Source organism: Nicotiana tomentosiformis, chromosome 7 (genome assembly GCF_000390325.3).
Source record: "Nicotiana tomentosiformis chromosome 7, ASM39032v3, whole genome shotgun sequence".
Taxonomy (NCBI): Eukaryota; Viridiplantae; Streptophyta; class Magnoliopsida; order Solanales; family Solanaceae; genus Nicotiana; species Nicotiana tomentosiformis.
The window spans coordinates 24,873,322-24,894,184 of record NC_090818.1 but is presented as its reverse complement, the minus strand read 5'-3'; the positions used below and the strand labels follow the sequence as shown (position 1 = coordinate 24,894,184).

The following is a 20,863-nucleotide window of genomic DNA, read 5'->3' as shown; positions in this document are numbered from 1 at the left end:
TCCATAAAACGGAAGCTTAAGTCTTAAGATTTTGACCGTAGTCGGAATTATGTGAAGACGACTCCGAAATGGAGTTTTGTCGGTTCTGTTAGCTCCGTTGTGTTATTTTGGACTTAGGAGCGTGTCCAGACTGTTAATTTAAGGTCCGTAGCTAATTTAGGCTTGAAATGGCCAAAGTCGAATTTTTGGGAAGTTTGACAGGGGGTTGGCTTTTTGATATCGGGGTCGGATTGGAATTTTGGAAGTTGGAGTAGGTTTGTGGTGTCATTTATGACTTGTGTGCAAATTTTGGGGTCAATCGGACGTGATTTGATAGGTTTTGACGTCGTTTGTAGAATTTGGAAATTTTAAAGTTCATTAGGCTTGAATCTGTGTGTAATTCGTGTTTTTTGTGTTGTTCGAAGTGATTAGAGGATTTGACTAAGTTCGTAGCGTGTTATAAGACTTGTTGGTATATTTGGTTGAGCTCCCGGGGACCTCGGGTCGATTTCGGGTGGTTAACAGATCAAAGTTTGATGTTGAAGGATAGTTGAAGTGTTGTTCCTGTTGGTGTAATCACACCTGCGATTGGGGAACCGCAGGTGCGGACAAGCAAAAGCGAAGAAGATGCAGATGCGGGCAAGGCCAGGAAGGGCAGGGGGCGCAGGTGCGAGAAAGAATGTGCATCTGCGAGTCCGCAGATGCGAGGATGGGCCGCAGATGTGAAAAAGGAAAAGTTTGGCATTTCAGCAGAAGCGGACGAAGGGCCGCAGAAGTGACTCCACAGGTGCGAGACCTGGAGCACATGTGCGGGCCCAGTGTTTTTAGTTGGTTCCGCAGGTGCAGATGTTTTTGTGCAGGAGCGGTTCCGCAGGTGCGAAAACCTAGGCAGAAGGTTTAAAAGCAAGGGTTCACGATTTTTGTCTTATTTCAACATTTTGGACTCGGACTTAGGCGATTTTCGAGAAAGATTTTCGAGGAGATTATTGAGGTAAGCTTCTTGTACTCTTTTTGGATTATAAAACTTGTTTCGCCACTGATTTCCCCACCTAATTAGTGAGATTTTGAAGTGAAATCTGGGTGTTTAGGGCTTGAAAATTGGAGAGAGAGTTTTGGGGATTTGAATGTCCATTTGATGTCGGAGTTTGGTAAATTTGGTATGGTTAGACTCGTGAGTAAATAGGCTTTTGGGTGTTGTGACTTTTGTCGGATTTTGAGACGTGGGTCGGGAGGCCGATTTCGAATTTTTGGCTATGATTTAGTATTTTTCTTGTGGAATTGATCCCTTTAGCCTATATTGATTATATTGTATAACTTTTGGCTAGATTCGGGACGTTTGGAAACCGAGTTAAGAGGCAAAGTCATTTCGATGTAATGATCTGCTCGGTTTAAGGTAAGTAACACTTTCAAACCTGGTTCTAAGGGTTCGAAACCCCGAACTCTGTGTTATGTGATTGGTATTGAGGTGACGCACATGCCAAGCGACGGGCGTGCAGGCGTGCACCGTGGGAATTGTGGCCTGATTGATTCCATGGCACTGTATAGTGACTCTATCTAGTTGATATCTGTGTTTCCATCATGTGATAAAGTAATTGAGCTGTCAATCATGCTAGATATCATGTTTAGGCTTTATGCCGGTACTGTTGGGACCCCTAGTGGTCGTTTATTGCTATTATCTCACTGATTTCATTGATATTACGTACTCAGTCATGTTCATGCATTTCATATCATATCTTAGTCTCAGTTGTTATTTATTGATACATCATATTATTATTTGGGGCTAGTTTCCATGATATTGTGAGTCCGTGAGTGATACTGGAGATATTGATGATTGAGTGAGGTTGAGAGCCTGATTATGAGTGACATTTATCGAATCGGGCTACAACTCGCAGCAGTTATACTGATTTTATGATAGCGCTTGGACTGTAAGAGCCCCACCGGAGTCTGTATACCCCCAGTGAGCGCAATTGATACTATTGAGGAATGGATCTTCCCTGGACATGGATCTTTTCCGAAGTACTTAATAACTGGAGATGGATCTTCTCCACAGGTCTGGATTGGCCTTACTCAGTACTGGGTGACTTATAGTCAGTGATGTATATGTTCCGGGATGGATATTCCCTGGGCCATATGGGCCATATACATTACCAAGTGGTTGAGCATTCGAGAGTGTGAGCACATGAGGCTGACAACATGGTGCATCACATACATCATGTGCATTGGCATGTAGATATAGCAGATTTATATTCTTTACACTGTTTGGATCTACTTCACTTTACTGTTTTGAGTTGCCTATTTAATTTGAAAGCATGCCTACGTTTCTATTAAGTTATTTCTATTTTATCTGTACCGGTTGAGTTCGTCACTACCTTTCAGTCCAAAGTTTGGACTTGTTACTTACTGAGTTGGATGTACTCACATTACTCCCTGTACCTTGTGTGCAGATCCATGCATTTTTGGTCACGACGGCGGTTACTGATTGTGGCTTCAGAGTTCGGAGACTACCCAGGTAGCTATACGGCGTTCGCAAGCCTTGACTCTCCTTCTTTATCACTAGTTGTATTTTCAGTGTATTTGTGTAGACACTGTAGTGGACTGTATTCTGATTTAGACGCTCATGTACTCTGTGACACCCCGGTTTTGGGATGGATTGTATCGTATTTTAGATATTTCTGTTTTCAAAAAGGCTTTCCTAAATTATTAAATTTCTTCCGTCTTTATGTTCAAAGATTTTTCTGTGTTGAGATTTTGAGTTATGGCTTGCCTAGTTCCACAATAAGCGTCATCACGATGGTTATATTTTGGGTCGTGACGAGTTGGTATCAGAGCCTAGGTTACATAGGTCTCATGAGTCATGAGCAGGTTTAGTAGAGTCTTGCGGATCGGTACGGAGACGTCTGTACTTATCTTCGAGAGGCTGCCGAATCCTTAGGAAATTTCACATTATTGAATTTTTGTCGTGCGAATCTGTTGATTCTGGTAACCAAACTTCTGTTGTTCTATTCTCTCACAGATGGTGAGGACGCGTACTACGGGGCAGGACGGACAACCACCAGTACCACCAGTCAGGGCCGCGAGAGGCCGAGGTCACGGTAGGGGCAGAGGTGCAGCTCGCACCGCAGCTAGGGCACCGCCTGCAGATCCGCCAGTTGCCCTAGTTCAGGAGCAGGCCCTAGTGATGGATGAGCCTGTGGGACCAGCTCAGGCACCACCTGTGGCCATTGTGATTCCAGACCTTCAGGAGGCCTTAGCTCAGCTTTTGACCATGTGCACCAGACTCCCGAAGATAAGTACGAACGTCTCCGCACCGATCCGCGAGACTCTAATAAACCGGCTTGTGACTCACGACTCCTATGAACCTAGTGCTTTGATACCAACTTGTCACGACCCCAAATTAACCCTCCGTAAGGTGTCGTGATGGCACTTAGTCTTTACGACTAGGTAAGCCTACTATTGCGAAAAATATAAAGAAAACACAACATTTTAAGGATAAACAACATATTATAAATAGCCAAGAGTAGTACCACTCGGCATGTACAAAATAATTTTCCAAGACCCGGAATATCACTAAGTCACAAGCTGCTATAATCTATGTAGCTCTATACAAAAGTCTGAAGATAATAAGGAAAGTCTCTAGACGAGGGAGTAGAAGGGGACTCCAAAGATCTGCGGACGCAAGCAGAAGTACCTTGAAGTCTCCTAGAATCAGCAGCACGTACTAACCCCGAGGCTGATAGCTCGCACCTAGATCTGCACACGAAAACATGTGCAGGGAAGGGTATGAGTACACCACAATGGTACCCAGTAAGTGCCAAGCCTAACCTCGGTCGAGTAGTGACGAGGTCAGGTCAAGGCCCTACCGGAGTAAATATAATAAATTAAACAGTAAAATATATAAGTGAAATTTACGGTAACATAATTAAAGAAATTCTCGAAAATTTAACAGTTAAGGGAGCCCTCGGCTCAAAACAAGGTAAACACAGTGGGAAATCTCCCGGGATACCGTCCCGTAGTTCCGAATGAATATGCAGTACAGGGGGATCTCCCAAAATACGTCCATAGTCCCAAAGTAAATATGCAGTGCTGGGGGATCTCCCGGAATACGTCCGTAGTCCCAAAGTAAATATGCAAGACATGTGGGATCTCCCGGAATACGTCCGTAGTCCCAATTTAAATATGCAACGCAAGATAAAATGACAGGTATGACATCGAGTTATACAGTTTATACTGAACACAGATAAGAAAATAGGGATTTAACTACGCATGGCGCACAGAATGTCAAACAGGCAGTTAAAACACGTAAGCATGCTCTTCTAGTCTAAACTAAACAATTAAGCATATTAGTGCAATTTAATAAGAGAAGCAATTTATGATTTAAAAAGGATAAACAGGATTTTTGCAATAACAGCCCGTGTACGTACTCGTCACCTCACGTACAAGGCGCCCACACACCAAATAATATCAAGAGATCCTAAGGGGAAAGTCCCCAACACAAGGTTAGGCAAGCCACTTACCTCGAACCGCTCAAATCACCTTGATAACACGTTCTTGCCACGAGTATCCGACTCCAAATGGCCCGAATCTATTCAAATAAATTGTATAATGTAAATATAACTACGAGTAACTAATTTAGCTAATTAATTCGAAGCTAAAGCGTGAAATTAGAAAAAATGCCCAAAAAGTCACCCAGGGCCCACGTCTCGGAATCGGGTAAAAGTCACAAAATACGAACACCCATTCACTCACGAGTTTACTCGTACCAAAATTGCTCAAATCCGATACCAAAATCTTGATCAAAACCCCAAAATTCGGCCTAAGATGTTTTCTCAATTTTTCACAACAAATCCGAAATTTAACGATGAATTCAAGCATAGATTAGTGGAATATAACCATAAAGGAGTTAGGAATCATTACCCAAAAACTTTCTCCAAAAATCTCTCCAAATTTCGCCTTCTACCGAGCTCTCAATCAAATTTTTGTGTTATGAACTCAACCCTCGTTTTTGAACCTTAAATTCTGCCCAGGTGCATTCTTCTTCGCGAACGCGACATCAAAATCGCGAACGCGATGAACAATCTTCCACTGCCCAAAATTCCACTTTCGCGAATGCGAGGGGACTCTCGCGAACGTGTACCTTCCACTGATGGACCCTTTGCGAACGCGGGAACCTCTTCGCGAACGCGTAGGCTTAATGCCCGAAGCTTCCTCTACCCCGTTCCTCTACGCGAACGCGTAGGCTTAAGGTCCCACACCTTCGCGAATGCGGGAACAACATCGCTAACGCGAAGAACAACTTCGCTGCCTTTCCCAGATGCTCTACGCGATCGCGAGGCACCTCTCGCGAACGCGATGAAGGATTTTTCTGCAATAAAACACCAGAAATCTGGCACTTCTCTAAGTCCAAAGATGACTCGTTGAGCATCCAAAACACACCCGAGGCCCCTGGGACCTCGACCAAACATACCAACCAATCCTAAAATACCATACAAACTTAGTCGAGCTCTCTAATCACATCAAACAACGCTAAAATCACGAATCACCCTCCAATTCAAACTTAAAGAACTTGAAACTTCAAAATTCTACAACCGATGTCGAAACCTATCAAATCACGTCCGATTGACCTCAAATTGTGCGCACAAGTCATAATCAACATTACGGACCTACTCCAACTTTCAAAATTGGAAAACAACCCCGATATTAAAAATTCCACTACCGGCCCAAAACTCCAAAAATTCGACTTTCGCCATTTCAAGCCTAAATAAGCTATGAATCTCCAAAACACAATCCGGACACGCTCCTAAACCCAAAATCACCTAACGGTACCGATGAAATTCCATTCCGGAGTTGTCTTCACACAGTTCTGACTACGATCCAAATCCTAAGACTTAAGCTCTCATTTAGGGACTAAGTGTCCCAAAACACTCCGAAACTCAAAACCAATCATCCCGGCAACTCACAATAGCAGAAATAGATTTGGGGAAAGTAGTTAATAGGGGTTTGGGGCTCTAAGTCTCAAAACGACCGGCCAGATCGTTACAAGGATGCACAGGGTTTCTTGGACAAATGTCATAGGATCCTCCGTACAACAGGTATTCTGGAGACCAGCGTGGTCTCGCTCACTAATTTACAGTTTACTGGAGCTTCCTTTACTAATTGGAAGGCTTATGAGAGGTGTAGGCCGGTTGGTGCAGCACCACTTACGTGGCAGGAGTTCTTCATTCTCTTCTTGGAGAAGTATGTGTCACAGTCTCACAGAGAGGAGCTGTGCAGATAGTTCGAGAGGTTGCATCAAGATAATATGACATTGACACAGTACAATATGAAGTTTTCTGAGTTGGCCCGTCATGCAGTTTGGCTAGTTTCCACTGATAGGGAGAGGATCAGAAGGTTCATTGATTGCCTCACATTTCAGCTGCGGGTACTCATAACTAGAGAGAGAGTGTCTGGTGCTACGTTTGATGAGGTTGTCGACATTGGTCGGGAGATAGAATTGGTCCGCAACCAGGAGCGGATTGAGAGGGTGGCCAAAAGGTCTCGTGGATCAGGCAGTTTTGGTGGTGTTCCTGCTGGAGATCAGTTTCACCACGGCAGAGGTCGTCCTTACAGGCATGCTCAGACAACTCGCCCAGTTCACCGTGGTACATCATCTGGTCATGGTTATTTCGGTTTTCATCAGGGTCAATCATCTCTCAGTGCCCTTCCAGCTCAGAGTTCGACTCATGCCCCATCAACTCAGGGCTCATCTATGTCGGGGCCTTCTAGTAGTTATCCCGGTGCTCGGGGCTCCCTTCAGTCCCCACCGCCATTTGCAGAGAGAGGTTGCTTTGAGTGCGGAGATTTGGGTTATATCAAGAGGCATTCCCCGCCTTTCGGGAGGTTCATCTCAGCAGAGGAGTCAGCAGCCTTTGACTTCGGCACCAGTTACTTCACCACCCGCCCAACCAGCTCGGGGTGGAGCTCATTCAGCTAGGGGTCGCCCTAGAGGGGGAGGCCAATCAGGTGGCGGTCATACTCATTTCTATGCACTCCCTGCCATATCAGATGTTATTGCTTCGGATGCTGTGATTACAGGTATTGTCTTAGTTTGCCATAGTGATGCCTCTATATTATTTGGCCCTGGTTCCACTTATTCGTATGTGTCATCGTATTTCTCTCATTATCTGGATATGCCCCGTGAGTCTCTAGTTTCATCTGTTCATGTGTCTATGCTGGTGGGCGATACTGTCATGGTGGACCGTGTATATCGGTCATGTGTGGTGACTATTGGGAGGCTAAAGACTAGAGTAGATATCTAATTGCTTAGTATGGTCAATTTAGATGTTATCTTAGGTTTGGTAAGTTATCAGATGTTTTGTTATATGGATTTGAGCCAAGTGGGGGAGTCTGCTATCTATGATTTGATTGCACGATTTTGTACGGTATTGGTTTTTGGGCCGAGGCATACTTGTTGATTGGTTATGACTTGTAGAGGTTGATATCAGAGATGACTTGAGTAAGAAAATTTCTTGAATGCGGGTTATATTGCACTTTATGAAAAAAAAACAAATCTTGAAATGATTAAATTGTTATTTTGAAGGATGTAGTGTGCACGGAGTGTGAATTTGATCGGTGGTGTTAAGGCAGGGTTACCCACCCCTTCGAGCATTGTTGTGCTAATGAGGCACATGTCTTTAAGCCCGTTTGGGTGGTGCAATTTATAATTTGAACAAAGTGAGTGGATCCCGTGAAAGTTCTAATGGGTTAGAGAATTTTTTTCCCGAATTTGTGCATGGATAGAATATGAGATTACATTTAATGGTGCCAGAATTTGCGGTAATTCTGTATGATTATGGATTCTACATTTTAGTGTAAGAAAGGTAAGAAGAATAATTTTAAATTCGCATAAGGTATTTTCAGAGTGAGCGTTATAGTTGTGGTATTTATGGGGGTACTTAAGAAGAGTACAATGGCTTACAGGCCATATGGTGGTGTGGTGTTATGTTAGGGTGTCTTGTAGTAAGATTTGGGTAAGGATCGTGGAGTTATGACAAGGAGAAGTATCAAATTGAGGTTAATTCAGGAGAAACTCGAAGTAAATAAGACAACTGGGTAGTAGGCTAGACCAGTATGGTAATGGCATGCTCGGTTCTTTTGGGTAATAATGACGTGGAGACGTTACAGATGTTTTGGTGGCAATAGTCTTGGGCTTTAGTGACCTGCGTGGCTTGGGCGAGTTGGAGGAAATTAGTTTTGATAGCTTGATTAGGTGCAAATGGATTTCAAAGTGTTCTTGATGGTTTCTACCATGGTTTGAACATGATATTTCTACCAGTGTGGGAACGTGTTGTGTATTGTGATTTTCTCCCGGAAGGAAGCAAGAGGAAGGTTTCTAACTAACCGGGTATATAAATTATTGGTGACTCCAGGTTGATAGTGAGATTGTTGTGCTTGCCACATGATGGCATGATAGACGCGGTGTGTTGTGCAAGATTAAGTTTTACATGTACAAGGTGGCAGTTCATTCTTGAAGGCAAGTTCATAAATTCTGAACAGAATGGTCAGTGTTATATATTTAGATGAATGTTATAGTTGCTCGGTAATCCCTAAGAGGGGTGCGCGGTTGAAAGAGGGCATTGTGTTTTGATTACGGATGTTCATTGGTATTGCGGTACTCTCCTGGTTGATCGAGTGCTAATATTCAATTTTGCTATGTGGCACGGAAGAATTTTAGGAGTATTCCTCGTAGGATAATTGTGTATGAGAGATATGTTAGACATTTTGGCGGTGGAGTTGGGATCAGATATGGGATTCGTGTGTTATATGGATTTGGAGACTGAGAGTTCTCAAGAGTAGGTTGTTTCCATGGTTGTGGACTGTGAAGTCATGGCCGAAGCTAGCTACACGATAGTATGTGTTATGATTCAGTCATTGTGGGCTTTTAGAGGGTTATTTATGTGTGGGTGCCCGGAGTTGATTTTGGGGTCCATTGGTAGGCCCAATTAGGATGTGTATTCTACACCGAGTCGGATTGGTTGGCTCTATACTGCTCTTATTGAGGTATGTGCCATTCGGTTGTTGTTAAGATTTTTCCTATTTTGATATGTTCGGTGAGTTACTCTTCTATGCTGCGAGGGGTTGTGATTCGTTGGTTGTATGCACCCATGGTGCAGTTCTATTGGGGCCTTATAGCGGAAATTGCATGAGATGGGTATTTGGGTAATGCATGAGTGGTTGCGCATTGGTTACGTTCTTTCAGGTTTGTGTGGCATTGTGCCATTTTCTTCTCTATGGTTATGGTAATGCACTTCGAGTACTTGATGCCGGATTGCGCGCGGTTATTTATTTTGAGCATGGTGGCTGAGGTATTTCATATGGATCAGTGTTTGGATGGGGTCGCACATTACCGCAGAGTTATGTTGAGATATGATCCATGTGTTAGATTCATGTGTTATGATTCTATGGTGTGTGATGGGTTCTTAGCATTACGTTGGGGTGGTACCGGTCGAGCTTACGAGATGATTCTCTTGTTTGAGTCATTTTCGTGATTGAGTACATTTGGAATGTTGCTTATTGGTGCACGAATTGCACGAGTTGTGGCTTTAGATAGTATTAGTATGTCATATTAGTAGAGTAACTGGTATTTGAGAATATGAAGTCATCGGATCTAGGATGGGTGCTATCAGATTTGATTGCGGCATATTTGGAAGGATAATATGGAAAGTCGGCTTAGGAATTTGCTATGGTTCTTGTCGAAGGATAGGGAGCTCCACGACTGGTAGATCTGATGAATAGTTACAAGTCTCTGCATGTTTCTTTCATCATCGGTGGTGCACGAAGGTTTTAGAATAGAGTCTTGTTTGATATGAGGTTTATTACCGGCATGGGGTTATTTCGAGCAGCTACGGTGATTAGAAATCATTGCTTCGAGCATTTGAGCTATGTGGTATTTGAGTTTTGAGTATTTGAGTTATGGTTATGGCTTTTGGTACAGCTTGTTCAGACTTATACAGTGTGTAGGTTGTGGGATTCTGACCTTATAAGAAATTCCGGATGTTGGAAATTGGATTCTAAGGGTTGCAGGCTAGGTAGAATTAAGAAATTTCAGTTATGTGGTGTTATCAAACCTATATGGGATAGGGTGACGTGGGATCACGCCCGGGTACGTGCGTAGTAAGATGGAATAGTGATTTGGTGGCTTGCAAAATAACTCTTGGCATGTTATGTTTAAGTGGGGGAGGATGTAACGATCCGGCTGGTCGTTTTTAGTGTATTAGTCCCGATCCCCTATTTACTGCTTTCCCCGTATCTGTTCCTGCTTATGTGACTTGCCGGGAGGTCTTGTTTTTGGTTTCGTAGTGTTTTGGGACACTTAGTCCATAAAACGGAAGCTTATGTCTTAAGATTTTGTCCGTAGTCGGAATTGTGTGAAGACTACTCCGAAATGGAGTTCCGTCGGTTCCATTAGCTCTGTTGGGTGATTTTGGACTTAGGAGCATGCCCAGACTGTGAATTTGAGGTTCGTAGCTAATTTAGGATTGAAATGGTGAAAGTCGAATTTTGGGAAGTTTGACCGGGGGGTTGACTTTTTGATATCGAGGTTGGATTGGAATTCCGGAACTTGGAGTAGGTTTGTGGTGTCATTTATGACTTGTATGCAAAATTTGGGGTCAATCAGACATGATTTGATAGGTTTTGACGTCGTTTGTAGAATTTGGAAATTTCAAAGTTTATTAGGCTTGAATTCGTGTGTAATTCGTGTTGTTCGAAGTGATTAAAGGATTTGACTAAGTTCGTAGCATGTAATAAGACTTGTTGGTATGTTTGGTTGAGCTCCCGGGGACCTCGGGTTGATTTCGGGTGGTTAACGGATCAAAGTTTGATGTTGAAGGATAGCTGAAGTGTTGTTCCAGCTGGTGTAATCGCACCTGCGAGTGGGGAACCGCAGGTTCGGACACGCATAAGTGAAGTGGAGGCAGATGCGGGCAAGGCCAGGAAGGGAAGGGGCGCAGGTGCGAGAAAGGATGCGCATCTACGAGTCCGCAGATGGGAAAAAGGAAAAGTTTTGCATTTCCGCAAAAGCGGACGAAGGGCCGCAGGAGCGACTCCGCATGTGTGAGACCTGGAGCGCAGGTGCGAGCCTAGTGTTTTTAGTGGGTTCCGCAAGTGCGGATGTTTTTGCGCAGGAGCGGTTCCGCAGGTGCGAAAAGACTGGGCAGAAGGTTTAAAAGCAAGGGTTCGCGATTTTTATCTTGTTTCAACATTTTGGACTCGGACTTAGGCGATTTTGGAGAAAGAATTTCGAGGTGATTATTGAGGTAAGATTTTTGTACTCATTTTGGATCACAAAACTTGTTTCCCCACTGATTTCTCCACCTAATTAGTGAGATTTTGAAGTGAAATTTGGGGATTTAGGACTTGAAAATTGGAGAGTGAGTTTAGGGGATTTGAATGACCATTTGATATCGGATTTTGATAAATTTTGTATGGTTAGACTCGTGAGTGAATGGGCTTTCGGGTGTTGTGAGTCGTCCCGGAGGCCGGTTTGAGCCGATTTCAGATTTTTGGCTATAATTTAGGAATTTTCTTGTGGAATTGATCCCTTTAGTCTATATTGATTGTATTGTATTACCTGTGGCTAGATACGGGACATTTGGAGACCGATTTGAGAGGCAAAGGCATTTGGACGTAAGGATCTGCTCGGTTTGAGGTAAGTAACACTTTCAAACTTGGTTCTGAGGGTTCGAAACCCCGAACTATGTGTTATGCGATTGGTATTGAGGTGACGCACATACCAAGTGACGGGTGTGCGGGCGTGCACCGTGGGAATTGTGGCTTGATTGATTCCATGGCACTGTATAGTGACTCTATCTGGTTGATATCCGTGTTTTCATCATATGATAAAGTAATTGAGCTGTCAATCATGCTAGATATCATGTTTAGGCTTTATGCCGGTACTGTTGGGACCCCTATTGGTCGTTTCTTGCTGTCATCTCACTGGTTTCATTGATATTACATACTCAGTCATGTTCATGCATTTCATATCATATCTCAGTCTCAGTTGTTATTTATTGATACATCATATTATTATTTCGGGCTAGTTTCCATGATATTGTGAGCCCGTGAGTGAGATTGGAGATATTGATGATTGAGTGAGGTTGAGAGCCTGATTATGAGTGACATTTATGGGATCGGGCTGCAACCCGCAGCAGTTATACTGATTTTATGATAGCGCTTGGACTGTAGGAGCCCCTCTGGAGTCTGTACACCCCCCCTAGTGAGCGCAGTTGATACTATTGAGGGATGGATCTTCCCTGGACATGGATCTTTTCCGAAGTACTTGATAACTGGAGATGAATGTTCTCCACAGGGCTGGATTGTCCTTACTCGGTACTGGGTGACTTATAGTCAGTGATGTATATGTTCCGGGATGGATCTTCCCTGGGCCATATGGGCCATATACATTACCAAGTAGTTGAGCATTCGAGAGTGTGAGCACATGAGGCTGATAGCATGGTGCATCACATACATCATGTGCATTGGCATGTAGATATAGCAAAGTTATATTCTTTACACTGTTCGGATCTGCTTCACTTTACTGTTTTGAGTTGCCTATTTAATTTGAAAGCAGCATGCCTACGTTTCTGTTAAGTTATTTCTATTTTATCTGTACCGGTTAAGTTCGTCACTACCTTTCAGTCCAAAGTTTGGACTTGTTACTTACTGAGTTGGATGTACTCACGTTACTCCCTGCACCTCGTGTGCAGATCCAGGCATTTTTGGTCACGGCGGCGGCTACTGATTGCGGCTTCAGAGTTCGAAGACTACCAAGGTAGCTGCATGACATTTGCAGGCCATGACTCTCCTTTTTTATCACTAGTTGTATTTTCAGTTTATTTCTCTAGACACTGTAGTGGACTGTATTCTGATTTAGACGCTCATGTACTCTGTGACACCCCGATTTTGGGATGGATTGTATCGTATTTTGGATATTTCTGTTTTCAAATGGCTTTCCTAAATTATTAAATTGCTTCCGTCTTTATGTTCAAAGATTTTTCTGTGTTGAGATGTTGAGTTGTGGTTTGCTTAGTTCTACGATAGGTACCATCACGACGGTTAGATTTTGGGTCGTGACATTTCAATTCGGCCAACTTGTGAAAAATATAACTATAGGATGGTCAAAAACAAAATTACTTAGGGTTAAGGGAAATTATACTCCAAACAACCTACATATTACCACTAACTAATAACAGAAAGAGAAAGAGAAGAAGATGAACTTACCTTGAGGGGGGATAGAGGCAGTGGAAATTTAGTGCGGAAGAAGTTAAAGAAGAAGAGAGGATTTTGGGTGAATTTTGAGAGGATTTAGAAAGGAATGGAAGAAGAAAGAGTAAGAGAATAAGGGGAAAGAGGTCGGGGAAATAAGAAAGACTGTCGTTTTTTGTCTTGTGCAGATACAATGTCTCGCCGTCTCAGTAAATGTGCTAACACTGATTCCTCTAGGTTTGCATATAGTAGACGGAGAGGAGGTAGGCAGGCACCGCCCGCTGCCCCAGTGGAGGAGAAAATAGAGCACATTGACCCGTATGTTGACGAGGTCCTAGAGTGCATGTTTGGTATTCGGGTTGTCCAAACTCACGCTAGACATTGGTTCAAGACGTTCGTCCTTGCTATGAACCCGGAGTCCGAGGTCAATATAGATGATGGAAAGTTGTCTCAAAAATACAATGAGATATACAACATTCAGGTGTTGGGCTTTGAGAGTTTGTTCCATCCCAGTGATATGGTGAACGTGAACTTAGTGAAGGAGTTTTATGTTAACTGGCATCCTGATGCCAGTATGGATGTTATATATGAGGTGGGGGTGCAAGGTAAAGTTATCCCCTTCTCCTCCCAGGTGATCAATCAGATTATAGGGTTCACGGACTCCCACAAGTTGTTTCAGTGGTTCCTTCGTCGCCTGACTATCCTAATAGTCGGTGACAACTATATGGAGCTGACTTTTCTGCCACATGGATGTGGGATTCCAATGAGTACCACAAGGATATGAAAAAGAGCACATTCCAGTGTCCAACCAGGGTTCTTCTGCGGCTGATCAATGCCAAAATTAGTCCTACCCATAGTGACAATGATATCTCAAGGATGAAGGTGTGTCTGATATATGCCTTCTTGACCAGGATGAGATTCGATCTTGGCAAGATCATGTTGGAGCATGGCTCGGGTGCGCTCATTTGGGGACCGCCGCTTATATTACCTGAGTATGATCACCTGGCTGCTACAGATGCACCACGTGAAGGAGGAGTTTCATTATGATCGGATGATCCCGATGTCGCGGCCTATTAAGGCATTTTATGTCACGGCTGTGATAGACCCTCCTGCTACTCTTATTGTTACTACGGACCAGAGGTTGCTTCATATCAAGGAGACACTGCAACTAATGTTTGCTTATATGCGCCTTCGCTCTAATAGAGGGGAGACGGACTTGGCTGAGCTGCAGCGGGATCATCCCCGCTCTGCTGTTACTCAGCAGTGGCTGGGTCTGGCTGCGGGAGGACAATTTCCACATGATAAGGACGTGAACTCCGTCTCTTCTGATGATGAGGAATACTTGCACACCTTTGAGGGTGATGATGATTAGGCCAAGGGCCTCAGGCACTCACCTTTTTCACTCTTGTTTCTGCGATTTTTGTGTTGGGGACAATGCAATCTCTTAAGTGTGGGGTGCCCCTATTTGTCTTATTTGCCATTTGGCTTTATTTCTTGCTTTGTTAGATAATTTGGTCTGTAATTGTAAATCTAAATTCTCATTTGGCATGTAATAGTTAATAATTATAATTGTTTAGTTTTGACGATGGATTTTGTCGACTTGCTTCTTGAGGGATTTGAAGTCGAACGAGAAAAAAAATCAAAAAAATTTAAAAATCCAAAAAAATGTCTTTTATTTCTGTTTTTGTTTCTTAGATAGTGTAATAATTCTCCCTTGATTTTTTTTGTGCCACGGTTCTTTTTCAAGGGTTTTACTTGAACTAGGTGTAGTTAGTTTTTTTTCTTTTTATAGGAATAAAATCATTTGTGGGTCATGTTGCTAGTTGGAAGCAGTTTTCCTTGACTACGTATGCCTTGAGAGTGATGAGTGCCTTAGTTGTAACGCTTAGGCTCAGTTCTTGACTTGTGTATAAGTACCTTAATTTATTTTATCTCGACCTTACTTAATTGCTTTGACTAGAGAGTCGGGATAGATCCGATCCTAAGTGAGTTATGTGCCATGGTGTGAGTGAGATTTTTGTTGATATTCTGTGCATGTTAGTTGATGTCTAGAACTTGCTACGTATATTTACAAAGCGAAATAGAAGTCCTATTCAGTCTAGGAAGTGATATAGGTATTTTTTTGTTGAGTAAGATATATGCTTGTGACCCGCCTAATTGTTGTGTATCTTAGTTAGCCTCTTTGAGTCTATAATCCTATTTTCTTTCACAACCACACTACAAGCCTAACCCCTTTTTTGTTTGAATTGGCTATCTATTTGAACCTTTTACCTCTCTTGAGCACTTGAAGTTGTTATGAGCTTGTTAAAAGCTACGTTGAGGTATGGTCGGGGTTTTTGAGTGGAACTGAGAATAATAGGAGAAAGGTGCACTGTTTTGAATAAGTGAGAGCCACTTGTAGGGAATTAAAAAAGAAAAGAAAAAAATAAATTGCTCAAAAGAAGAAGAAAAAATCAGAAGATAAGAAGAAAGAAAAAAAGGTGTTTGTATGTATTTTGTGGAAAAACTATTCCTTGCTAGTGGTAGTTCTTGATATATTTATGCTTAAAGCAATTGGGAGGTGCCATTATTATAATGTGAAGGTTGGGGTTTGGTTCAACATAAGGGTGGAGTTTAGATTGTGAATTGTATGTATTAAAGTGCTCAGGGAGGTGTAGTAATTATATCCAAAGTATTCTACCCGTTCCGAAGCTTACATTACAATCAATTAAAGTCCTACTTGATATTTGACTGAATGAGCTCAATTAGTAGGGTATTACACTACGGACAAGCCTATGGTACATTTTCTGTGGCACATGAATTTTAATTATGAGATTGAGTGAATTCTTTCTATCTTGAGTTCCTATTCGTTCTTGAATTGTGTCTGAAACTACTCTTTATTTTTGGTGTGAGGGCACATGGTTTGCGAAGGAAAGGTAATGACTTTGGCCTCTGTGTTAGAATATGTGAGCAGGTTATGAAAAATGTGTGGTGCTTGTGAGTTGAGTTTTGAGGCTAGGATGTTATGATATGGTGCTTAGTCTGCTTTGAATATTCTTGGCATGATGCGTTATAAAGATTGTTTGATGTCTCTATATGAAGTGTAGTTTGATTGCTCGAGGACGAGCAATGGTTTAAGTGTGGGGTGTTGATGGTAGGCTAGAAACCCATATTTTGCACTCTAATTACTGTATTTTACTTGTGTTTGAGTTTAAATGATCGTGAATTACACTTATTATATGTTTTATGCCTTACAGGAAGTGATTGCAAGTTAAAAAAATAAATTGGAGCTTTGAAGTCTGAGTAAAAGCCCAAGGAATTAAACTGGGTTCGCATTCGGGGATCGAGGGCCAAGTTTGGAAATCAAAAAGTGCATGAAAACAATTACTCTGAGAAATTTTCACTACCACGCCGTGTGGGGGTGCCGCGAGGCATGACGCAACAGTGCAATGTGCCTGCCCTGACAGAAAAGGCGCGACGCGTGGCGTGCCGCGCCTGTTCAATTTTCTCAGAGTATTTTTCTGTTTCGGCTTGGAAATGGTAGTTTTGTCCGGATCCACTTATACACGGTATAAATACACCAAAATTATATTTTTGAAGGAACTTTTTGACCTACAAAATAATTGAGAAGCAACTAAGGCAAAAAGACACAAGAATTCATCAAGATTTCAACCAACAATTGGTGCAATACGGTAGTTTGTATCGAATCATTAGTATTGATGTTTTCTATGTTTTTATACCTTATTGAGATGAATTTTTCCATTGCTATGGAGTAGTTTCCCTTAGGGTGTTACAAACACGGCGTATTAATAATTCGATTAGAGATTCGATTCTTGACAATTGCTTGAATTAATTGATGGAGCTTTAACTGGTATTGTGAAGTTGTTTATTATTTTGTGCGAAAGAGGAGCTTTATATTGAATTTCTTTACATCTTATGCTCTAGTTTAAATTTGTGATTCAACTAGGTAATCGAAAGAGCCTCTTGAATTATTAATCAAACTAGAAAATAGGAAAATATTCGTGAGAAGTTACCCTTTAGAATAAAACCATCATTTTATTCGTTGCAATTATTCACCGTGCTTCAATTGGATTATTTATTGAAATTAAAATTTAATCGAAAGAGGAACTTAAACTTCAATTATAATCTGATTATCTGGTGAATTCGTGAAAATCAACAGTGTTATAGAGTGAATTACTCAAGAATTGGATTGCGAGTCAATTATCTTGCACATGTCTAGTCAATTATCCTTATTTCTCTAACTGATATTTCTTTGTTGCTCAACTGTTGTCTTCCGTGGTCAATCGATAACTGCTTAATTTTTAGTAGTTAATCGTAGTTGATAATCATTCAATCAAGTGTTAATTTTTCTAAATAGTAATTAACTAAAAATTATTCGAACAATGTTTAAATCTTATCCCTATGGAGACGATAATTTAACAATACTATCTTTGACCGGCTAGCAATAATTTATTTTGTGTTTTGCGCTCGTCGTGTGTTGAACTTGAATTTGAGAAATGCATAAACTTGAGTTCTTAGTCTGACATTGACTTGCCTATTGGTGCGAATTAATTGATAGATAGAAGACTATGTGAAGCAAACTTCTCCTGAAAAGGTGTCTGCAATAGGTATGTTCCATATGTTATTGATTTATGTCTTACCTACAACTAATCGAATTAATGTTGATTTTATCAATCTGCTATTTATGATCTTTTTATTGGTATAAAGCATCTTTAAATATTTCCACTGGCAGGATGCTATTTATAAATTTTGTAAAATGTCTAATTAAAGTTATGGCTCAGTCATCTATGGAAGGTATTATGTATGCTATGACATCAAGCTTTCTAATGTCCTTTTACGAACCACTATCTTAAGTGTAATTACCTAGGGGATGTATTTTCAACATATACATGCATGTGTGGCTTTGCATTGCGCGCAGAGAGGGGACATTCTGCTCCCTGTGTTGCGAGGACGGCTTTCTGAAGTAATCTTCCGCTGATGTGATGAAGAGTTCCGACTTCTTTTCAAACACTGAAAACTTTCTAATCTTAAAACTCAGGCATCGTGGGACTTGGGCTTCCTATTTCTTCTGAAGATGAAGAATATGGTTGCATATTATCCCGGATTGCTGAACTAGAAAAATAGGAAGAAGAAGCTGAAAGTATCAATGCAGAAGAGCTAGGTATAGCTGGATCTGATGTCATCCCAGGTCATGAAATCTTGGAAGAAGAAATAAAAAGCTCAGAGGTCAGTTGCATGTTATTGAACTTAATTACAAAATTTGACTTTTGGAGTGCGTGAATTTTATGCTTTTGAATTGTTGATAAATTGTATTTGACATGTGGTTGTAGGAATGATGGAGGTGTTCATAACACGCAACGGAATATAATAATAATTCTAGGCAGATCTTTTCGTGTTTACATATTAAAGATCGGATCTAAGACATACCTGGTGAAGAGAATCTCGTTTAAAAATTCTTCGATAGTGCGAAAACTCTATACGTATCCACACAGAGACTGATTCTTGCTATCAACTCTTTGATCAATTAACCCGTGAACAAATTAAATGAAAATATTATGTTAAAACTTTTCAGAAAAATCTCAACTCAAAAGTAAAAGAACAAGAAACACCTTTCTTGTAATATTATTTTCTCTCTTGGCTTTGTATTGCACTCACACTTTCACAAAGTGATTTTTCTTCTCAAGACTACCGAAAGTTGCACGACGAGAACTGTTCTTGTACGTTTTTCTCTTAATTTTGTGGCTTCTTAAAAGTATTATTTTCACCATGGATTTTCATGTCAATTGGACTTATTTATAACCTCTGAAAGTCATTTTCACTATATCAAAGGAAAGGTTAGAGGCGGTGAACTTTTGTGCAATTCTAAACCGAAAGTAAGTTGTTATTGTTGAAAAATTGAATCCTAAATGGGATTGTGGCTGCTTTGACTTTCCAATACAATTCAAATTTGGATTCTTGTCTAAACCAAAAGTAAGTTTACTATTATTGAAAAATTGAATTGCACTCTAAATGGGATTGTGGCTGCCCACATGTTGGACTTTCATGTGAATCCAAATTCACTTGACAATGTTTCCACCAAGCTTCTTTCTTAATTAATATTTTATATAACATCTATTATATAAAATAAGTATTAATTATATATATCTTAACCAAGAGATACAATTTAATTTTCTATTCCAAATAAAAAACTTCAATTTGTTCACAATATTAATTATATCATCTGTGCTAGTAAGAAATATAATAATATTTTATTTGGACTAATAACTAAATTTATTTGACTAATTAAATTTTTTTAATTTAATTATCAAATAATAAAATAATTAATTCTTTAGCAAAGATCAGAACACTCGTTAGTGTGCGACCCCATAGGTTCAATACTAAGCCGATAGTAAATTGATCACATCAATATACTAATCAAGAGTGGCGACTAGCAACATTCCATAATTGAATTCTCAGAGGAATGTCATGGTAAAACTTTCATTTGAAACGATGAGTAAACTTTACCAGTTTCTCAAATTTTCTTATCCCGAGGATTATTGAATTTGCAAGTTCCTGTATTCTTTTTCTGCTTCTCTTAAAAGATTGCATTGTATCAGAAAACTGCTTAACTGGGAATCTAGCTTATGGCAAGTCCAATTTGACGGTGAATGCTCCAACAGAACCACAAGCGAGGGAGGATGTTAAGGCTCTTCTTATAGCTGAAAACAAAGTACGATTCTATGCCTTTTATTTGTTCTTACCTGGACAGGGCCATTGCTGTTCCAGTCCACCTGCATTACTTTCACTATCTCATTTCTCGCTGTTCCAGCTTGTTCTTTCTTTGTTTTCTTTGTGGTGACAGGGCTACAATGTCATTTTTATTTTTATTGCAACTACATCATTCCCCTCCGCCTGCCTTTTCCCCTCATGAAAAACGTTTATATGTAGAGAGAAAAGGACTAGGTGCTTATTTCTGTTCATAACATAATCTTAATCCCTAGCACCAAAAACACTGTGCACCGCGTTCATCTCTTTGCTGGTGTGGCAGCTCGAGCTAATTGGTTGAAGTATGCTGATATTGCTCCATCTTCTTCAACATAACATTACCGTATCGTGCATCTTTTCCGCCCAATATTGCTCTATTATCTTCAACATAACAATATGTTTTTCTGCGTGCATCTTTCCAGAGTTAAGAACTATAGAAATATACACTGAATGTTTTTCTTACAGGCTGCTGCTCGTCCTTCCAAACCACACTTTGACAGTAGTAAGGTACATTCTTGCACGATTATAAGATGAATTGATATATTAAGGGGATCGGTATCTGACAATATCCTCTTGCAGCCTTTTACTGGTGGTATCATAGAGAACACAACTGATATTGATATCAATCCAAGGGTGCTCAGTCAGTCGCGGCTCAAAGCCAGTATCAAGGTTCAAGATGCAGAGGAATTAACTGCAAATTATTTTTCTTCATGAAGAAGTCAACCGTACAGCTTATGTGTAGTATCATAGAAACACAATGTTCCCAAGATATCAATCCAACATAGACAATCTCAGATTCAAGTTGCAGAGAAAGTAGATGCAATAATCCTTTATGAAGTGAAAGTCTACATTAGCGGGAGGGGAGGGGAGGGGGTGTTGTTGAACAAATAGGTGGATA

The 20,863-nt window shown here is 40.9% G+C and overlaps 1 protein-coding gene and 1 long non-coding RNA gene across 2 annotated transcripts; both read left to right on the top strand.

Annotated features, from left to right (window-relative positions):
• Positions 1–6,277: 6,277 nt before the first annotated feature.
• On the top strand, positions 6,278–6,949 carry LOC117273702 (uncharacterized). Its single transcript, XM_033652902.2, has one exon. It carries the CDS (start codon positions 6,278–6,280, stop codon positions 6,947–6,949), a length of 672 nt encoding a protein of 223 aa, XP_033508793.2.
• Positions 6,950–19,765: 12,816 nt separating this feature from the next.
• LOC104121472 (uncharacterized) lies at positions 19,766–20,818 on the top strand. The gene is made up of 3 exons (XR_691954.4): positions 19,766–19,930; positions 20,431–20,472; positions 20,545–20,818. It is a non-coding gene; the product is annotated as an uncharacterized lncRNA (long non-coding RNA).
• The last annotated feature ends 45 nt before the right edge of the window (positions 20,819–20,863 follow it).